The sequence below is a fragment of the Triticum aestivum genome, chromosome 7B (assembly GCF_018294505.1).
Source record: "Triticum aestivum cultivar Chinese Spring chromosome 7B, IWGSC CS RefSeq v2.1, whole genome shotgun sequence".
Classification (NCBI taxonomy): domain Eukaryota; kingdom Viridiplantae; phylum Streptophyta; class Magnoliopsida; order Poales; family Poaceae; genus Triticum; species Triticum aestivum.
The window spans coordinates 596,413,434-596,434,780 of NC_057813.1; the positions used below are offsets into that span (position 1 = coordinate 596,413,434).

General features: G+C 45.6%; 2 protein-coding genes across 2 annotated transcripts; both read left to right on the plus strand.

Moving 5' to 3' along the window:
* Nucleotides 1–524: 524 nt before the first annotated feature.
* LOC123160486 (histone H2A) lies at nt 525–1,206 on the plus strand. Its single transcript, XM_044578297.1, has one exon. The coding sequence runs from the start codon at nt 602–604 to the stop codon at nt 1,079–1,081; it is 480 nt and encodes a 159-aa protein (XP_044434232.1). The 5' UTR covers nt 525–601; the 3' UTR covers nt 1,082–1,206.
* Nucleotides 1,207–10,457: 9,251 nt separating this feature from the next.
* Nucleotides 10,458–11,163, plus strand: LOC123161248 (histone H2A). Its single transcript, XM_044579105.1, has one exon. The coding sequence runs from the start codon at nt 10,555–10,557 to the stop codon at nt 11,032–11,034; it is 480 nt and encodes a 159-aa protein (XP_044435040.1). The 5' UTR covers nt 10,458–10,554; the 3' UTR covers nt 11,035–11,163.
* Nucleotides 11,164–21,347: the final 10,184 nt, after the last annotated feature.

Sequence of the window (21,347 nt, forward strand, 5' to 3'; positions counted from 1 at the left end):
CTGTTGCAGGCCGCCATACTTTGTGCCGGGTCCATTAGGACCATTTTACCTTTACATTGGTCATCCATGCAGAATTGCTGAATGCAGTACCTCACGTCCCTGCTATTCTCACCTCTAGTGTGGCGCTTTTGCTTCTCACTTACCTGATGTATGTCACCGTTGATTTTCTCCTACCTATCATGCTACGCAAAATTGCGTATTCTCGATAAAAAAATATGCAAATTACAAATTTGAATTTTTTGGTGCGTGCTATTATTTGTTTTTACTTATGTATTATCTCATTATTCTCATGAAATAATTATTTAGTTCTCTTGATTATTCCTAGTACACGCCTTTGGGCAACAACCTGATTTTTGCAGCAGATATCAGAGGGAACAAATCCGGCGCGCACGATATTTTGGACATCGCAGCCGTCCATTTCCCTCCCGATCGAACCGTTGAGCGCGTTAGCACGCGGATCGACGGGCCCACCACCGCCCCTCACCTCGCTCTTTAAATACCCAGCCATCCTCATCTCTTCCAGTCAGAACACAAATCCCAAATCACCAACCAAATCCCCTCCCCTCCTCTCCCGCGGCACGACGAGCACCAGCCACCGGACATGGACGCCTCAGCCACCGGAGCCGGAGCGAAGGCGAAGAAGGGCGCGGCCGGGCGCAAGGCCGGCGGCCCCAGGAAGAAGTCGGTGACGAGGTCCGTCAAGGCCGGGCTCCAGTTCCCTGTCGGCCGCATCGGGCGCTACCTCAAGAAGGGCCGGTACGCCAAGCGCGTCGGCACGGGCGCCCCCGTCTACCTCGCCGCCGTCCTCGAGTACCTCGCCGCGGAGCTGCTGGAGCTCGCCGGGAACGCCGCCAAGGACAACAAGAAGTCCCGCATCGTGCCCAGGCACCTGCTGCTCGCCGTGAGGAATGACCAGGAGCTCGGGAGGCTGCTGGCCGGCGTGACCATCGCGCACGGCGGCGTGCTGCCCAACATCAACCCGGTGCTGCTGCCCAAGAGGACGGCGGAGAAGGAGCCCAAGGAGGGCAAGTCGCCCAAGAAGACCGCCAAGTCCCCCAAGAAGGCCGACAAGAAGGCTTAGATAGAGGCGCGCATCGATTAGCTTAAGCTTTGCTGTAACAGTGATCGCTGTTTTACTAATGGTGTCGATGTAGATCTGTGCTGCCAGGAAAAAAACAACTCAGAAATCTCTCTGATTTATCCAAATTGTTCGCTCTGTCGTCTGTTCTTGATATCGCAATGTGACATATGTGCTGTGGGAAGACTCAGATCTGTTTGAATTTGTCAACATTTCTTGCTCGGGGCACTGAAAAGGCTGGTACAAATTCGTGATTCGTTTGAGCGAAGTTTTCCTTCGAATTTTCAGCAGTGCACACCGTCTGATCGACCGCCGGAGCATGACTCAATGCCAAACCTGGTCAAATGTATTCTAGAAAAAAAACGTCGCCAAATGGGCTGTTTTTTGGGCTTATATCTATCAAAAAGAATTCTGAAAATAAAAATAAATGGGTCGTACCGACAAACAGGCCTGGCCCTAGGCGTCATGTTCCAGGCACAACCCGTTTAGCCACGCGCCGGGCAAGGGGGCCGCCTATATGGCGTGGTGCATGCCAGTGGTCGTGCCAACGCACACCCTCACTTTCCTGGCGCGCTAGGTTGGGCCGGCCCATTTGCGGGGATGGATGCCCCTATTTTTTTCGTCTTCACATTTTTATTTTTATTTTCTGTTTTATTTTACGTTAAAATAATGGCGGATGCTAGGCGTAAGCCGGCTGATAGCTAGCAGTTATAAGCCGCTTTGATAACCGCCCGATCGTGCACATTGTAGCCGGTCGCTTGGTGTCCCGCGAAACGCACTTCCCCTCTGACGCATGCAGCGCCCACTCTCGCGCCTCAACACAACGCCAACTCTCGCGCTCCAACACAGGAAAAACCCATGCAGCGTCCTCTCTCGTGCTCAAGCACACCAAGCAGCAGACAGTGGCTGCGACGCCACCGGAGCTGCGATGCAGTGCAGTGACCACGACACCGCCTAAGCTGCGATGCAGCGACCATCGGAGTCGACGCCGTCGGAGCTGCGATACAGCGGCCGTCTGAGTCGACGCCTCCGGAGCTGTGACTGTCGGAGTTGCAATGCAGCAGTGCTTCAGAGTTGACGCCGCTAGAGCTGCGATGCAGCGGCCGCCAGAGTTGCAACGCAGCGGCCATGACGTCGCCGAAGATGCCATGTAGCGACCGTTGGAGTCGATGCCACCGAAACTGCAATGCAGCGACAATGACGCTGCCGGAGCTACAACGCAGCGGCCGTCGGAGTCGACGCCGCCGGAGCTACGATGAACAGTCGTTGACGCCGCTGGAGCTGCAATGCAGCAGCCACGACGTCGCCGGAGCTACGATGCAGCGGCCGTCGAACCTACGATGCAGCTGCCAGGACGCCTGAGATGCTATGCAGCGGCCGTCGGAGTTGCGATGCAGAGGCCGTAGACGCTGCCGCTCATCGGGGCCTCGGGACTGCTGGAACTTGCAACACAGTGGCGTCACTAGTGGCCGCCACCTGCCCCGTAGAGCAGCTCGTGCGTGCTAGCAGCAGCGGCAAACACCGCTCGTCGTCGGAGCCTCCTCCTGCAACATCGGACCGATGCGGTGGCGGGATCTCGCAGTAGGCCACGGTTAGGCATCGTCTCCGGCATCTTTGTGCACACAGTTGCGTCTTGCTTGCGGCCTAGTGAGATGGGGACAAGCTGATAGGAAGAGAGGAAGAGGAAGGATCGAGAGAAGATGGGATAAGATTTCTACGGTGGGGAAGTGATGAGACCCACGCGAGACACGTGTCATAAGAATGACACGGCTTATGAGCGTGTATTATCAGCCGGTGGAAACAAAGTGATTTTTCATTGGGATTACAAAAGGGCTAAAATTTCAAAAAAGGTGAATTGTCGAAAACAGTTATTGAATTCATAAATGTTCATGATTTCAAAAGAATGATCATTTTTTAACTTGATGAACAAAATTTGTTATCCAGATATATTTTTCTGAACAATGGATGATTCTTTTTAAAATTCAATGTTTTTTAAAATTGATGAAATTATTTTGAAATCATTGAACAAATTTCGAATTTGATGATTTTTTAATTCAATGAATAAATTTCGAATTTTGATGAACATTTTATAAATCCGATGAACAAAAGAATTGAATTCAATGAACTTTTTTACATTGACGACATTTTTTGAATTCGATGAACAAAAAATGTTCACGAATTTGAAAATAAAATTCGCAAAAAGGTCAAAAGTTAAGAACAAAAAAGAGAAAGGAAAAACAAAAACAAAAACGGAAAACAACAAAAGGAAAAAGAAAGAAATGAAAGAAAAAACCCTGAAAATGGGCCGACCCAGACGAGCGCCCAGCGTGCGAGGGTGGTGCGCGCCAGGTCGCTCGCGGGCAAACTGTGCGCCGTATAAGATTTCACGGCGACTATTTATCGCCTTAAGCGATACAAGCAGCTTCTATCGCTGAAACTTTTTCCTCACTCGCCTCATACTGGGCCGGCGCGCATTATAGGATTTAGCGGCGACTATTTATAGCCTTTAAGCGATACAAGCAACTTCTATTGCTAAAGTTTCTTCCTCCCTCGCCTCATATTGGTCAGCCCATTCACTCGCGTGCAGTGGAAAAAGCGCAAAGAAATGTGCAAGAAGGAGGGATCGAACCAGCGTCTGAGGGGGAACTCGCGCCGCGCTAAACTCTCCACCCAAGTTCACTTCGTGGTAAGAACTAGGGGGGCGTTCTACTTGAGGCTACTGTAGCCATTTTTTCTGGTATATTTTTCTGTTTTTTTTTATTTTTACAGGATTTTCTTCATTTTTCCTGTGTTTTCTGTTTGGTTTCCTTTTTCTTCTCCATTTTTGTTTGCTTTTCTTTTTTCCTTCTCCATTTTTTCTTTTTTTTCTCTTATGTTTGTTTTCGTTTTCACTCTACTTTTCATGTATGTCAAAAACATATTTTTAGTAAGTGACCAACATTTTTTGATACACGTTCAACATTTTCCGAACGATTCAATATTTTTCAATACTTGTTCAACATTTTATTACTTATTCAAAAAAAAGTTTGTTCAACATTTTTCAAATACTCGTCCAACATTTTCTAAACTTATGCAATATTTTTTAAATAAATTTCAACATTTTAATACTAATTCAATATTTTCAAATACCTGTTCAACATTTTTCAAATACTTATTCAACATTTTTTAATACTTATTCAACATTTTAAATACTTGTTCAACATTTCTATTACTTATTCAACATTTTCAAATACTTGTTCAACATTTTTTCCAGATACTCATTCAACATTTTTTAATACTTATTCAATATTTTCCAAATACTTGTTCAACATTTGTAATAGTTATTTAAAATTTCCAAATACGTGTTCAACATTTGTAATAGTTATTTAAAATTTCCAAATACGTGTTCAACATTTGTTAATACTTAATCAACAATTTTCAAATTCTTTTTACATGTTTTAATTGTGTGTTTGAAGAGTGTTTTGTATATTTTTGTAACACAAACAAAAATACAAAAATAAAGCAAAAAACAAGAACGGAAAATAAAAATAAAAAATAAAAAAGGCTTTGCCTCCCGCGCGGCTGGACCGACCCATCCCCCCCCCCCCCCCCCCCCCCGGCTTAAATCGAGAAATAGGGGTGCCCATAGGATCCCCCCCCCTCGGGCCCAAGGCAAGGGGCGCAGCTATGTCCCTGCCTACTGGATGGTAGTAACTTACTTCGTCTGAAGCCGAGAAATTCAAGGTCAGCCCGGTAGTGTTGACGACATGCCCCTTTTTTTGTTTATGTTTCCTGTTTCAATTTTTGTGTCTATTGTTTAAAAAAAGTGAGAACGGGAGGGTAATTAGAATCCACCCCCGTCTTTGCTTTATTGTAGAATAAGGACTTGAAGCCGGACCGGTGACAACAACTACAATGCTGTCCACCACTCCACCCACGAGTACTCCTCATTTCTATTTTCCCCTTTCTTTTTATTTAATTTCTCTCATTCGCTTTTCATTTTAAAAGTGTTCATCGCGTTTAAAAATTATATTATTCAAGTATTTGAGAAAATATTAAATGTGTATGAATAAATGTTTCTGATATACACTGAAAATATACAATGTGTATGAAAAATAGTCAAAACATGTATTTGAAAAATGCTAACCATATATTTAAGAAAAATGTTAAACGTGTGTAAAACAATTTTTTTAGCCATATATGAAAAATGTACATTCGTATGAGAAAAGTAGACATAAGAACATATGTTTTATGAAATGTAAATAATGTATATTAAAAATGTTAAACCTGTATAAAGTTATTTCATATGTATACAAAAAATAAACAATTTGTATAAAAATTTAGACTTCAAAATATAAATTTAAAAAATGTCAATCATGTATTTAGAAAATTAAAACATGTATAAAAGATGTTTCTACTGTATAGAACATGTACAAATGTGTATGAAATATTATAGTAATGTGGATGAAATATTATAGACATTTGTTGAAAAAATACATTCGGACCAGACTGTAGACCGATAAAGGCCTTCACAGGATGACAAAACAGGTGCAAACCGTGAGGTCCAAATGGTTGGAAGTGGTTTGAGGATCGCTTTGGAGATGATAAAAACAAGCACCGTACGATTAACAAGCAACAAACACATACCGCTACAACAATCCATATCTTGACCCAGAGTACATCACAGCCGTTCGTTTCCCCCGCGATCCAACCGTTGAATGCCCGCGCACGCGGATTGACGGGCCCACCACCGTTGAAGTAGAACCATGTTTGATTTCAATTTTTGGGATGGCTTGGAAGCGAAGCATAAGGGAAAATGGCGTCTCTACGAGGCTGAATTGAAATCCCTCCGAGTTCTTGGCTGGGGCCATCAGTAAATTCATTCTGGCGGTTCAGGTAGAAAGACTCTCTGAAGAGGTCAACACTAGGTTCTTCTTGAAGGTATACTTCATAGAAGACTTGGAAATTGCAAATATTGGAAATGGAGTTGGGCCCGATGTCTTGAGGATGAAGTTGCATAAAATGCAGAACATCACTGAAGAATTTTGATCCGGGCAGTGAGAAGCCCCGGTTCATGTGATCAGTGAAAACGATAACTTTATCGGCTTGCGGCTGAGGTTTGGCTTCACCCGGATTAGGAGCATGCTAGTGAATGACGTCTTTGGCTGGTAAGAAACCAATCTTTATATAATCTTCGAGCATTGCCTCGGTAACAATGGATGGGACCCAGTCGCATGATGTAACTGTCTTGGTCATGATTGGGTGCACGGCCTACAATAAAGCAATTCAAGATGTTATTAAACCGACAGATATGTGGCGAGTTACAAGTTGTTGTTTCAATCGTATACAAGGATAAAGCTATAGAGATTCAGTTCAGAACAAGCCAGCTTGGTTAAACTGGAAGATGGCTGAATTATTACTTAATTGGATGATGGCGGCTTAAATGGGGCCTAATGTTATGGTGGGTCACGGTTTATGTCATAAGCCACCATGGCAGTTTTGGGGATTTGAATCTATCAAGTGAAAATTTCGCTGAGGGGCAGACAAACAGATTTCACAAGCTAGAGCCATAATTTCGTATCTGTGACAGTTCAGGAAAGGCAGTGAAAGTAAAACCTAAGGTGGCGGCAGTGAAAAACTTTGATGTGTTGATGTGGTTTTCTACAGGGAGATGCTATTTTAATGACAAAAATGATGATAAAACTACTTCCGTGCAAGATCTACGGCCTATCCAGATTAAAAGTTGTAGGAGTTGAAGAAAATAATGAAGAACAGCAAGAACACCGATGAACTTCCTAAACCCTAATGCAGATCTGAGATGAAAGGGGGAGGTGTACTTACAGGTGATGAGGATTAGCGGTGGCGCACTGGAGTTTGCTGGTCTAGTCAGGTCGATGCAGCGGCCGGAGGCCGCGGCGGCGGGACCGGAGTGCTCGTGCGGTTGTGTGAAGGAGGAAGATGAAGAAGGAAGTGAGGAGGAAAATGAGGAAGACCCCTGTACCTATTTATAAGGGGGGGGGGATACAAGGCATGCACAGGAAATCAAGGAAGCCAAAATCATCACATGGCTATATGGACGCCTCGATTTTCGGGATGTTTATCAAGATAAGGATCAATTAAGATGTTCTGGGCCTCATGCGGAGTTAATGCGAAATGACATCATGGCGGTTTAAGAATATTTTAAGAGCTGACATCATGGCGGGTTACAACAAGTGAGGTAAATTCTTACAAGACAGGTATTGAAGATTGATATGAACAAGTTCAAATCAACTTGGGGCATAATGTTGAGGATATAACTACTGGGTATGAACCGCCCAGGAGGGGCCGGGTCATACCACTGATGATAACCCATGAAGATGGCGGGTCATAACAAGGTCGATGACGGCCCAAGACCCAGAGGCGACTTAGGGCCCAAGAGGATGAACCGCCATGGGAATAACTTGTATTGTAAGGCAGACTTAGTTAGTTGCCGAGCCGAACATGTTGTCTATGAGACGGCCGGGACTCTGGAAGCTGCCGAGCGTCAACCTGTGTATATTAAGGGACGACCCGACGGTGAGTTAGGGAAGAAAAGAAGAGATCGAGAACTAGGTCAAGCGTATTCGCTCTCTGGTAATCGAAGCCCAAGCAATAACCACCCTACACTGGATTAGGTTGTTACCTCCACTGCGAGGGGCCGAACCAGTATAAACTCTTTGTGTCCCTTGTCCCAAGCCCTTCAAGCTAACTACATTGCGATGGCTCCACACCTAAGTCCTTACGCTAGGACATCTGACGTGACAATTCCATGACAGAGAAGGTTTGCTCAAATCAATCTTCTCAGAAATCTCAAGCGAAGCAGCCACTGGACAAAGCCGGCGCGGGATGGCTATTTATAGCCGCAGCCTTCCCTGATGGGAAAAGACCAAATTGGACATCGGGAGCAGCCAATGGCCGAACGACACGAGTCCAACGGTCAGAATTTGAGCACAATGGTAACATTACTTGCGAAACAAGTAATGTTAACTCCTCGGTCTAAGACAAATCTCCCGCAACGAAGAAGATCACGGTCTCTTGCTGGCAAGTATTTGCTCGGAACACAAGAAGATTTCTCTCGCAACTTTGTTAGGTTTTGGCTAAGCATCAAACGCATCTTAGCTTCAAGAACCTATACACCTCCTGATAGTAAGGAGGTCCTATGACTCAAACAAATAAAAGAAGAACGACGAAATGAAAACAATGTCTTCACTTTGTCTTCGATTTCCATTCTCCGTAGTCAATTTTTTCGGACGACGATACCGAACCAAATGCTTTGCTTCAGCAGTAAACATTCGAGAGGTTAATTCCTTCACTTCAATTTTCCCGTTTATATGACTTCAACAGATATAGCTCGTTCTTCTCTGCAACGCAGATATACTTGGGTGAAGTTTCTCGAACTTGGCATCGAAGACAACATTCTCTACGGTTATGTATGGACTATTTCTATCTGTATGCACTAGCAAACAAATCAGTCCATCCCTGTTTTAGTCAACAATCTCGAAAACAAGGGTAGACATATATTGCACCAACATTCTACATTTTTCATTTGGTTTTCTTTTTTCCTTCTCCATTTTTTCTTTTTTCTTATGTTTGTTTTCGTTTTCACAATACATTTTCATATATGTCAAAAACATTTTTTAATAAGTGTTCAACATCTTTTGATACACGTTCAACATTTTCCGAACGATTCAACATTCTATTACTTATTCAAAAAATAAATAAATACTTGTTCAACATTTTTCAAATACTCGTCCAACATTTTCTAAACTTATGCAACATTTTCTCAACATTTTCAAATACCTGTTCAACATTTTTCAAATACTCATTCAACATTTTTAATACTTATGCAGCATTTTTAGATACTTGTTCAACATTTGTAATACTTATTCAACATTTTCAAATACTTATTCAACATTTTTTCAAATACTCATTCAACAAATTTTAATACTTATTCAATATTTTCCAAATACTTGTTCAACATTTGTAATAGTTATTTAAAATTTCCAAATATTTGTTCAACATTTTTGAATATAATCAGCATTTTTCAAATACTTGTTCAACATTTTTAATTATTTTTTGAAGAGTGCTTTTGTATATATATGTATAGTATTTTAAAACATAAATAAAAATACAAAAAAGCAAAAAATAAGAACAGAAAATAAAAACAAAAATGAAAATACTTTGCCTCCCGCGCGGCTGGACACCCCCCCACCACCCTGTGACACGAGGCATCCCCATGTGCTCTTAAATCGAGAAATATGGGTGCCCATCAGAACCCCCCCCCCCTCCCCCCCAGGCAAGGGGCGCATCTATGTCCTACCTACTGCCAGGTAGTAACTTACTTCGTCTGAAGCCGAGAAATTCATGGGCCGGCCAAGTAGTGTTGGCGAGACGCCCCATTTTTTTGGTTTATGTTTTCTGTTTTAATTTTTGTTTCAATTGTTTTAAAAAAGTGAGAACGGGAGGGTAATTAGAAGCCACCCCCGTCTTTGCTTTATTGTAGAATAAGGACTTGAAGCCGGACCGGTGACAACAACCACAATGCTGTCCACCACTCCACACATGAGTACTCATCGTTTCTATTTTCCCCCTTTCTTTTTTATTTAATTTTCCTCTTTCGCTTTTCATTTTTCAAAGTGTTCATCGTGTTTAAAAATATATAAGTCAAGTATTTGAGAAAATCTTAAATGTGTATACATAAATTTTTCTGATATACAGTGAAAATATGCAATGTGTATGAAAAAATAGTCATCAAAACATGTATTTGAACAATGTTAACCATATATTTAATAAAAATGTAAACGTGTGTAATTTTTTTAAGGCGTATATGAAAAATGTACATTGTGTATGAGAAAAGTAGACATACGAACATATGTTTTATGAAATGTAAATAATGTATATTAAAAATGTTAAACATGTATAAAGTTATATAAATACAAAAAATATACAATTTGTATAAAAAAATTAGGTGTCAAAATATAAATTAGAAAAATGTCAATCATATATTTAAAAAATGTTAAACATGTATAAAAGATGTTTCTATTGTATAGAACATGTACAAATGTGTGTGAAATATTATAGTAATGTGGATGAAATATTATAGACATGTGTTGAAAAAACAAGTCCCGATCAGATTGTAGACCGATAAAGGCCTTAGCTGGATGACAAAACAGGTCCAAACCATGAGGTCCGAATAGTTCGAAGTGGTTTGAGGGTCGCTTTGGAGATGAGAAAAACAAGCAACAAACACATACTCCATATCTTGACCCGGAGGACATCACAGCCGTTCGTTTCCCTCGCGATCCAACCGTCGAATGCCCGTGCACGCGGATTGACGGGCCCACCACCGTCGCTTTAAATACTCAGCCTCTCCTCCTCTGTTCCACAGCAGTCCAGCGACGAACACCCGCCGCAAAAATCCCAAATCACCAACCAAATCCCCTCCTCTCCCGCGTCCCGACGAGCACCAGCCACCAGACATGGACGCCTCAGCCACCGGAGCCGGAGCGAAGGCGAAGAAGGGCGCGGCGGGGCGCAAGGCTGGCGGCCCCAGGAAGAAGTCGGTGACGCGGTCCGTCAAGGCCGGGCTCCAGTTCCCCGTCGGCCGCATCGGGCGCTACCTCAAGAATGGCCGGTACGCGAAGCGCGTAGGCACGGGCGCCCCCGTCTACCTCGCCGCCGTCCTCGAGTACCTGGCCGCCGAGCTGCTGGAGCTCGCCGGGAACGCCGCCAAGGACAACAAGAAGTCCCGCATCGTGCCCAGGCACCTGCTGCTGGCCGTGAGGAACGACCAGGAGCTCGGGAGGCTGCTGGCCGGCGTGACCATCGCGCACGGCGGCGTTCTGCCCAACATCAACCCGGTGCTGCTGCCCAAGAGGACGGCGGAGAAGGAGCCCAAGGAGGGCAAGTCGCCCAAGAAGACCGCCAAGTCCCCCAAGAAGGCCGACAAGAAGGCTTAGAGAGAGGCGCTCGTCGATTAGCTTTGCTTTGCTGTAACAGTGATCGCTGTTTTACTAATGGTGTCGATGTAGATCTGTAGTTCTGTACTGCCAGGGAAAAACAAATTCAGAAATCTCTCTGATTTATTATCCAAATTGTCTGCCCTGTCGTTTGTTCTTGATATGGCAATGTGACATAAGTGCTCTGGGAAGACTCAGATCTGTTTGAATTTTCAACATTTCTTGCTCGGGGCATTGGAAAGGCAAAATTTGTTGTAAATTCGTGATTCGTATGAGCAATGCGCACCATGCGCCCGCCGCCGGAAGATGTAATTTGACAACCCGGGATGGGATGGAAGGGAAGTCCGCCACAGCAGCACGACGTGCCCGTTGCTGCCTACAGATCCCCACTCGTTGGAGCATCTCCAAGGGCGTTTTTAGACGAAAAATAGCGGCTCTTGTGGGCCTGTCGGCGATAATTTGAGCGTGAGGGTTGGAATGATTCTCAGCTGGTCTCTGAGATCGCACCAACATGAGCGATTTTGTTTAAAAGCCCAATTCGATGAAATTCAGCAAATTTAGACGAAATATAGGTGATTTCATTAATATTTGGCAAATTTTGTACATAGATAAAAAACTAAAAAAACTACTCCTAGTTCATGCCGAGGAGTTTATAGAAGGTGGTGTAGTCGTGGCTGCCGTTGTCGTCGCCATCGCTTGGTGTAGTCGTGGCTACCATAAGAGGCTCTTCATGGCCTTCATGCTCCTTCACAGGGAGGAGCCTCCTACTTCGATTGACCAGGTGGGAGTGGCCGCGGGGAGGGGAAGGGACGCGGCCGCCCTTGTTGATGACGATGCCGTCGCGGGTGTGCTGAGCGGCGTCTCCTGCGGCTCGGGCTTGACAGGGAGGAGTCTCGCTGGCGCCGACCCAGAGGAGCGGGAGTCCGAGGACGACGAGGATGGCGTGTCCATACGCCTCAGCGTCCAGGAGCTTCCCCGGCGGCGGAAGAAGGAGGGCGCCGGGTACTCGAGCGGCGGCTCATTGCCGCCCTCGATGTGGGCGAGCATGGCGGAGAGAGTCCGCCCCCACGCGCCCCACCATTGACGGCGGCCCTCCGCGTTGTGGCGCCCCCACCTCCCCGGCGCCGGGGCGCCGTTGGTGGATGCCAACTACTCGGCGCGGCTCCGCTCGTAGTACACGGACCAGAGCGCGTGGTTGTCCGCCGCATATTTCAGCTGCTAGCGCGCCTGCTCTGGCATGTTCGCGCGGATCGCCGCGATTTCAGCGCCGCGTTCCGCGCCGGACGTAAGCGGAGGTACGAGTACGCTGTCTGCGCTCAGGCGCCATGCGCCGGGCACGCGCATGCCGGGCGGTGTCTGGTAGTTGGCCTCCTGCAGCAGGCGCACCTCCCACTCGTGCAGCCAACGGCGGCCGAAGCCGTTGGCCGCTGCGCCATCGCCGGGGAACCTCTTCGCCATGGCGAGTGCTTCGACTTGAGCTGTGCGGGTGAGAGAGAAAGATGGACGGCGCTGGGCTTGAGCTATGCTCTTAGTCTCCTCCAACTCCATGGTGTACGGCACATTCGTCTCTCAATTGGGCCTTTAGCCACCGTGAGAGTGCCAAGGTTTCCACGGAAGCAGAGCATGACTCAATGCTGCTAGCGGCCGAGTGCAGCTTCCCGCATGAGTTATGCCTGACTTTTGTGCACCCGACTTGCTCGACGGAATACTCGACAAGAGCAATCGGGCCGAAACGATACCGCATGGCCGGTGTTACGTCTCGCGGTGATCATTTTTTTCAGGCGAGCCACGTCGCGTGACCATTGTTGTTAAAGAGGCGCGACCAAATGCTATCTATCGCTCGTTGTGAGCAATACTCACTCTCATTATCATGCATGTTTATAAAAACATGAGAAGTTTACTGGGCCGACCCATTAGCTCTAGCGGCCACCGCTAACGGTTTTAGGAACGTTTCGCCAGGTTTTGGAGGGAGCAACTAATTAACGAGCGCTCCTTCGGGAGCCTTGCAACGATCAGCGCCACTTGACACGCTCACAGCCATTCGCCACGTGTCGCGCTCTGGACGCTCTCTGCGTTTTTTTTATTTTTACGCACGCGTTTTCGGCTTTTTAAAAGGTTTTTTTTCGGTTTTCGTTTTTTACCGGTCTTCCCTAGCTTTTCGACCAAAAATTTTTTTTTGATTTTTTTTTGCGTAAAAAATGCATTTTTTTTTGCGAGAGTCATGATTTTGTTTTCACTAGAGGCACGGTTGTGCTTTCGCGAGTGCCTCTTTGAAACGGAAAAAAAATGTGTTTTCTGTTTTTTTTTCGCGAGAGGCACGGTTTTGCTTCCGCGAGAGGCACGGTTGTGCTTTCGCGAGAGGCACGGGCGTGCCTCTTTCGAAAAGGGAAAATACGCGTTTTCTATTTTTTTTTCGTGAGAGGCACGGTTTTGCTTCCGCTAGAGGCACGGTTGTGCTTTCGCGAGAGGTACGGGCGTGCCTCTTCCGGAAAGGAAAAAAAACGTGTTTTTTCTTTTTTTTCTTTTGCGAGAGGCACAATTTTGCTTCCGCCAGAGGCACGGGTGTGCTTTCGCGAGAGGCACGGGCGTGCCTCTTTCGGAAAGAAAAAAAAACGCGTTTTCTGTTTTTTTCTTTCGCGAGAGGCACGGTTTTGCTTCCGCCAGAGGCACGGTTGTGCTTTCGCGAGAGGCACGGGCGTGCCTCTTTCAGAAAGGGAAAAAACGCGTTTTCTTTTTTCTTTCTTTCGCAAGAGACAAGGTTTTGCTTCCGCCAGAGGCACGGTTGTGCTTTCGCGAGAGACACGGGCGTGCCTCTTTCAGAAAGGGAAAAAACGCGTTTTTTTTCTTTCGCAAGAGACAAGGTTTTGCTTCCGCCAGAGGCACGGTTGTGCTTTCGCGAGAGGCACGGGCATGCCTCTTTCGAAAAAGGAAAAACGCGTTTTCTGTTTTTTTCTTTCGTGAGAGGCACGATTTTGTTTCCGCGAGAGGCACGGTTGTGATTTCGTCAGAGGCACGGGCATGCCTCTTTCGGAAAGGGAAAAACCCCGTGTACCCGGTTCGGTTTTTTCGTCCGATTTTTTCATGAAAAAAAAGTTCGTCAAAACCTATCAACATGAGATCTAGTTTTGAAGATCTCGGCGCGAGGAATCCAATGACGAAAGTGGTTCAAGATTTGGATGCACGATTTAAGAGATAAAACATTTTGAATAAACGGATCTACCAAAAAGGGAAAACTCCCAGGTTGCGACAAGTGACACACATGCAGCGCGCCACTTGTCGCAACCTGAGGAAGTTGGAGTGATCTCCGCAAGGAGTACTCCTTAATTAGTGATTTCGGGTTTTGGAAATGTTTCAGAAGTTTTTTTTTCTGTTTTGCTCTTATTCGGTTTTTTCCTGTTTTCCTTTTTAAAAAATGGTCAGAAATTTTAAAATTCTTTGGGATTTTAGAAAATGTTTATTTTTCAAATACTTATTCAGTATATTAAAATCCTCATGTTTTCAAAATTTGTTCACGAACTAAAAAAATGTTTGGGATTTTAAAATGTTCACATTCTAAAAAATTGTTGAGAATTTTAAAAATTTCGCCGTATTCAAAATGTTCACAAATTCAAAATAGTTCCCATTAAAAATCAGTTTTTTTTAAAAAGTTTGGCATTACAAGATCTGTTTGAGTTTTTCCAAAAAATGTTCAAAAATTGCTTGTGCTTTCAAATATTCACATTTATAAAAAATATTTGCATATGTAAAAAGTTCAAACTTTAGAAAACCGACTTTAAACCGATGCTACAATGGCCGAGTCGCTATAGTGTATGGTTCAATCCAGTGCGAGCAGAACATGGAGCGTGCAAGAGCTTCTGGTCTGGTCCACCAAGCAGCTTCATGTTCGACGCGGCTGTATCGCTCACAACGAGCAATACAGATCACCGCTGCGAGCATGGCTCCAAATGCTCTGCACCCGAACTTTGGGTGGCTGACATATGGGCCAACCAACTAGTGGGCCCACATGCCAGCGTCACAAAGTCATGTGCATGGGCAGGCACTGCTCAGGTTGAAGGCTATGTCATTGAATAACTCATTCATGATCTTCCATTACACCATGATGATTTTACCGAACATGGTGTGTGCGTGTGTGGCCTCTCTAAACTTTTTCAGTTTGATACACCTATGAGAAAGGATTCACGGAGTAGTTGGCCAATTAAGCAATTTTATCTTGAGAGGCTCAATTGCACTCCCGATGAGTCTCCCCTCCCCCACCTAGCATATGAATGCTGCTCAAGACCCTTGAATGCCATTTTAGATAAGTTTTGGTGTGACGCCCCCGATTCAGTCGTACACTAATCATACACACAAACGTGTATGATCAAGATCAGGGACTCACGGGAAGATATTACAACACAACTCTAAAAATAAAACAAGTCATACAAGCATCATAATACAAGCCAGGGGCCTCGAGGGCTCAAATACAAGTGCTCGATCATAGACGAGTCAGCGGAAGCAAAAAAAAATATCTGCGTACAGACATAAGTTAAACAAGGTGCCATAAGATGGCTAGCACAAACTGGGGATACAGATCGAAAGAGGCGCATGCCTCCTGCCTGGGATCCTCCTAACTACTCTTGGTCGACGTCAGCGGTCTGCACGTAGTAGTAGGCACCTCCAGTATAGTAGGAGTTGTCGTCGACGGTGGCGTCTGGCTCCTGGGCTCCCACGTCTAGTTGCGACATCCGGAAAGAAGAAGAAAAGGGGGAACAGAGGGAGCAAAGCAACCGTGAGTACTAATGCAAAGTACTCGCAAGCAAGGTTCTACACTACATATGCATGGGTATATGTGTAAAGAGGCAATATCGATAGACTGAACTGCAGAATGCCAGAATAATAGGGGGATAGCTAGTCCTATCAAAGACTACGCTTCTGGCAGCCTCCGTCTTGCAGCATGTAGAAGAGAGTAGAATGAAGTCCTCCAAGTAGCATCGCATAGCATAATCCTACCCGGCGATCCTGCCCTCATTGCCCTATGGGAAAGCGATCATCGGGTTGTCTTTGGTACTTGTCTGGGTGTTTTTTATTAAGTATCCGGTTTTAATTGTCATAAAGTCAAGGTACAACTCCGGGTCGTCCTTTTACCGAGGGACACGGCTATTCGAATAGATAAACTTTCCTGCAGGATTACACCACATAACCCAACACGCTCGATCCCCTTTGGCCGGACACACTTTCCTGGGTCATGCCCGACCTCAGAAGATCAACACGTCGCAGCCCCACCTAGGCACAACAGAGAGGCCAGCACGCTAGTCTAAATCCTATGCATACAGGGGTCTGGGCCCATCGCCCATTGCACACCTGCACATTGCGAACGTGGCTGGTGAGCAGACCTAACAACCTCCATTACGAAGGAAGTTGCGTTACGCGGTCCAACCCGGCGCGCACCGCTCAGTCGCTGACGTCAAGAAGGCTTTGGCTGATACCACGACGTCGAGTGCCCATAACTGTTCCCGCGTAGTTGATTAGTGCATATAGGCCAGTGGCCAGACTCAGATCAAATACCAAGATCTTGTTAAGCATGTTATTATGAAGTAATCGCGAACGCCGACCAGGGCCAGGCCCACCTCTCGCCTAGTTGGTCTCAACCTGCCCTGTCACTCCGCCACAAAGTAACAGTGGGGGGCCATCGGGAACCCAGGCCCACCTCTACCGGGATGGAGCCACCTATCCTTCCAGCCCCCACATCAAAATCACTTGCGGGTACTCAACGAGCCGACCCGACTTTAGTCACCATCTGTATAGTATGTATGTATGTATAGTATATACCCGTGATCACCTCCCAAGTGATCACGACCCGATAGTATAGCAAGGCAGACGGACAAGAATGTAGGGCCGCAGATGATAAACTAGCATCCTATACTAAGCATTAGGATTGCAAGTAAGGTATCAACAACTGTAGCAACAATGACATGCTATGCATCAGAATAGGATTAACTGAAACAGTAACATGCTACACTACTCTAATGCAAGCAGTAGAGGGAAGAATAGACGATATCTGGTGATCAAGGGGGGCTTGCCTGGTCCCTGGCAAGGAGGGGCTGTCAACTCCGTAGTCGAACTGGGCAGCAGCAGCGTCGGTCTCGTAGTCTACCGAGAGAAGAGGGGGAAGAAACAGTAAATACAATGCAAACATAAGCATGACGATGCATGACATGACAATGAGCGGTGCTAGGTGTGCCCTAACGCGGTAGTAGGTGATACCGGTGAGTGGGGGAAACATCCGGGAAAGTATCCCCGGTGTTTCACGTTTTCGGACAGATGAACCAGTGGGGGAAAGTTGCGGGTTCACTATGCTAGGGACGCGTGACGGACGAACGGGCTGCGTATTCGGATTCATCTCGTCGTTCTGAGCAACTTTCATGTACAAAGTTTTTCCATCCGAGTTACGGATTATTTTATATTAATTTTAAAAGATTTAATCATTTTTAGAATTTATTTAATTATTTTACATCAACATTATCCAGAATAGCATGTGCTGACGTCATTATGATGTTAGCATGACGTTAGCAGTCAACAGGGTGTTGACTGGGTCAAACTAACGTGCGGGTCCCAGCTATCATTGACTGTTAACTAACCTAACAGATTAATTAAATAACCTAAGTGATTAGGTTAATCTAATCAGGATTAATTAAGTTAATTAATTAATTATTTTCTTAATTACTATTTTTATTCTTTTTTTAAACGTTCTAAGGGCGTGGGCCCCATTTGTCATTGTCACAGGGGGGTCTTAGCGGGCGCTGTCGCTAGTGGTTAACAGGGCGGGTGCCCGAATGAGGGGCGAACCGGGCCGCAGCGGGGGAAGGGGGGCACGGGCGCCAGAGCGCGCCGGCGGCCAGGGCGGGGCTCGCCGGCCGGCCATTTTCGGCGAAGGAAGCCGATGCAGGAGGGGTCGCCGAAGGCAGCAGCAGGCGCGCTGCGGCCTCGCGCGACGTAGTGAGCAGGGGAGGGCGTGCGACGGGCGCTGAAGCGGGTGACGTACGTGCACGGGACGACGCGTGCACGGGCTGGACGTGGCCGTGGCCGTGAGCGCGTGTGCGAGGGAGACAGGAGGAGGTGAGGAGGGGCGCGTGCTCAAGGTGGCCGTAGGGGAGTGGCAGCGGGGCGCGAGGTGGAGGTTGAAGATGTTGTACGCAGGGGAGGCAGGCCGGCGGGGAGGTCCGGCGAGGTCTTTGGGCGGCGGCGGGCGTGGTCGATCCGTGTGGCGGGGTCGTCGAGGGCGGGGGCGTGGCCGCCGTCGGCGCGGCGAGGGGCGCCATCTAGGAAGAAGGGATGGGCGCAAGGACGAGGACGGGGCCCGGCAAGGCGGCACCGGGGTCAGCCCTGATCCGATCTGGATCGGGGGGGGGAGGGAGAGACGAGGGAGTGGGGGAGTGGGTGCGGGTCACGGGTTAGGGTTTGACCGGGGTGGGGTTATGGTGGAGTGAGGGGGCGGCCTAGGCCGGTTTGGGCCGGCCTGGCAAGCAGCTGGGCCGATTTGCCCAATGGAGGGGGGAAGGTTCCCTTTTCTTCTGTTTTGTTTTGTTTTTACTTTTTTTACTTTACTTTTTGTGTTTTAGTTTTGTTCCCTATTATTTTAGTTTTAGTAAAATATACACTTAGTATCTAAATTAGTATTTCAACTTAGTCCATAGTCACAAGAAATCTAGTCCTCAAATAAATTAGTTTGACATTTTATTTATTACAAAAGGTATTTAAATAATTGTTTTTTCTGTTGTTTTATTCATCTTATAGTATTTAAACATTTTATAAAGGTGTGGCTTCTCCACCATAATTACCTATACAATATTTGGCTCACTCCAAACATTTTAGTTTTAATATTTGAAAACTTTATTGTTTGCTTGCTTTTGGATTTGAATTTGAATCGGTTTTGAACTAACGCGAGATTAACAAGAGTAACCCTGGTGACGTGGCAACATTAATGTGGGATTATTGTAGCCTAAATACCCGGGTGTCACAATACTCCTCCACTACAAGAAATCTCGTCCCGAGATTTAAGAGGTAGTGAATGGGGGGAAGGCTTGGTAACGAATCTAGTGGGTCTTCTCATTCTGGGTTGCTCTTCTCGAAGAGGCTAATCCAGTACATTGATGTCTTCATTTCTCTGGTTCAAGTCACCATGATCAAGTCATCATCCTTTCTTCGGGATCTCCATTGTCCTGCGAACACGACCAAGGGGAAAAACTCCCGAAGAACGCATCTCCACAAAGCTGGGCATCTGACGGTGAACTCAATGGGAAATACACAAGGTACCCCACGAGTTGTAATTTAGTGAATTCGTTGAGTGCAATATACGATGCTACCAAAGTTTCAAACGGGTAGGCAATCATTCGATGACTAGACAGAAGCTGGAATGGGTGTTTAAACAACGAGAATAACATGGTGCTTGATTCTAGAATGATTAATGGTATATAATTTAGCTCGTGAATCACATACGAAGCCAGGTGCGAAGGATACATTAGAATCCTAGTTGTAAAGAAGAGTCGGGTTTCGATCCAGTGGACCTATGGATTATGGGCCCACCATGTGGGTTGAAAGTAGGAAGGGTGGTGACATCTTGCATAGCCGCGACAGGGAGGCATGTGAGTGAATGGCTTGTCAGCTATGCTAGCAACAATGTTGGTACCAAGGACGGGGAACAAAGAGAGCAATTTTCCTGCTTGTTGAACGAGGCGAACCAATTGGCAAAGTTATCACCCATCGGTGGTTACCGAAATGTCATCAAAATAGTAATAGGATCTTACAGACATAATGGTACAACAAGGTGCCTACTTAAGCAGGGAATTATCTCTGCTTAGTTAAGCCAGATTCAGGAAAGGTTAAACAAAAGAATGGAAAGGAAAATGCAATTATCAGATTAAACAGAACAATGGAAAGGAAAATTATGATTACACACAATTATTAGGAGTATATCCTTCCCATGTACAAGAGGAACATGGCATACAGGGTAGGAGAGCAATACCCAACCATTTAGATAAGAGGCAAGGATTAATCAAGATGTTACCCATACAACAGTGTTTGGATAACTAACCAAGAAACATTTAGCATCATGCCTCCAATGTTCTTGTTGAAGAGCAGGGTATCATAGTCATGCTTCGAGGTAGCAATGATATGGTGTTTCAATCAAGGGCCAGGCTTTGGATACATAAATGATTCATCAGGAGCAACTTATAAAATAAGTCTTACAATTTCCTCCAGGAAGAATGGTTATCCTTGCAAAAGAAATTATAATGATAGGTCCTCCAGCTAGGGGGTGCTAGGCATGACATCATATTACCGGGTCATCAAAGGACCAATATCATAACTCCTGGAAAGTTGTCCCAACCATCATATCTGACCGAGATTTAGATCCGATTGGTGTCATGATACCTCAAACTCAGGATGTCCGAGAAGAAAAGGTGCAACACAAATCGATGAAATGACATTGCAAGATTATCGGGAAATGAACTATGGGAGCGGGTTCCTGAAGCAATGGTTCATCATTAAACCAAGGAGGGAACGAGAAGGTGGCTGATGGGCTCAGCGACAATTCATCGAGAATTCCAAACGGATGGATTTCCACAATAATGTAAACAAGAAGATGACACTTGTCAATTCAAATGATACAATGTTGTATGCTCTAGGAAAACATACACATCAATCATTAGTTGAAAGGTGTGCCCGAAATATGACCTTAGGCAGCAAGATCAATGTTAGAGTGACGATTCAATAACCAACGGTCTAAGAGCGAACTGTCGATCGTTAAGTTCAAAGCAATAGAGTTGCTAGAAGTATAGAACTCAAACAACATCGTTAGCATATTGGTATCCTGGTTCAAAACAACACGGGGACCAAGGAAGAATGGTGATGGTGAGAAGTATCACCATACCGAGAATTTCTAAGAGGTGGAGCAATCCTCACAACATCCTTGACATAAAGGACAATAATACTTCAAGGTAGAACAAAATACAAACTGGATAACAAGTTGCATCCTTAACATGAACAAGTTTGTGATGAAAGGAAGGTAAAGATGTTGCTGATGGTAACTCAAATTACCAAGGGACCAGGATGACACTTACCATCATGAATTCAATTGATACCTTGGAAGGATTCAAAATGTTGATGATGATCACGACAAATTTGTCGAGAGGTTTCAAGAAGATGTAACCGATTGGCGATGACATCAAGTCAAAGGAATGCCGAAGCGAAAGGTTACTAGAACCACAGGTACGTCATAAACTCGGAATCAAGCTTGTTGTTCAAGGAAAAATGATATGACGACGAAAGTCGACGTA

Excerpts from the sequence above, each read along its gene's own strand:
- LOC123160486 (XM_044578297.1), top strand. The coding sequence starts at position 602 with ATGGACGCCTCAGCCACCGGAGCCGGAGCGAAGGCGAAGAAGGGCGCG.
- LOC123161248 (XM_044579105.1), top strand. The coding sequence starts at position 10,555 with ATGGACGCCTCAGCCACCGGAGCCGGAGCGAAGGCGAAGAAGGGCGCG.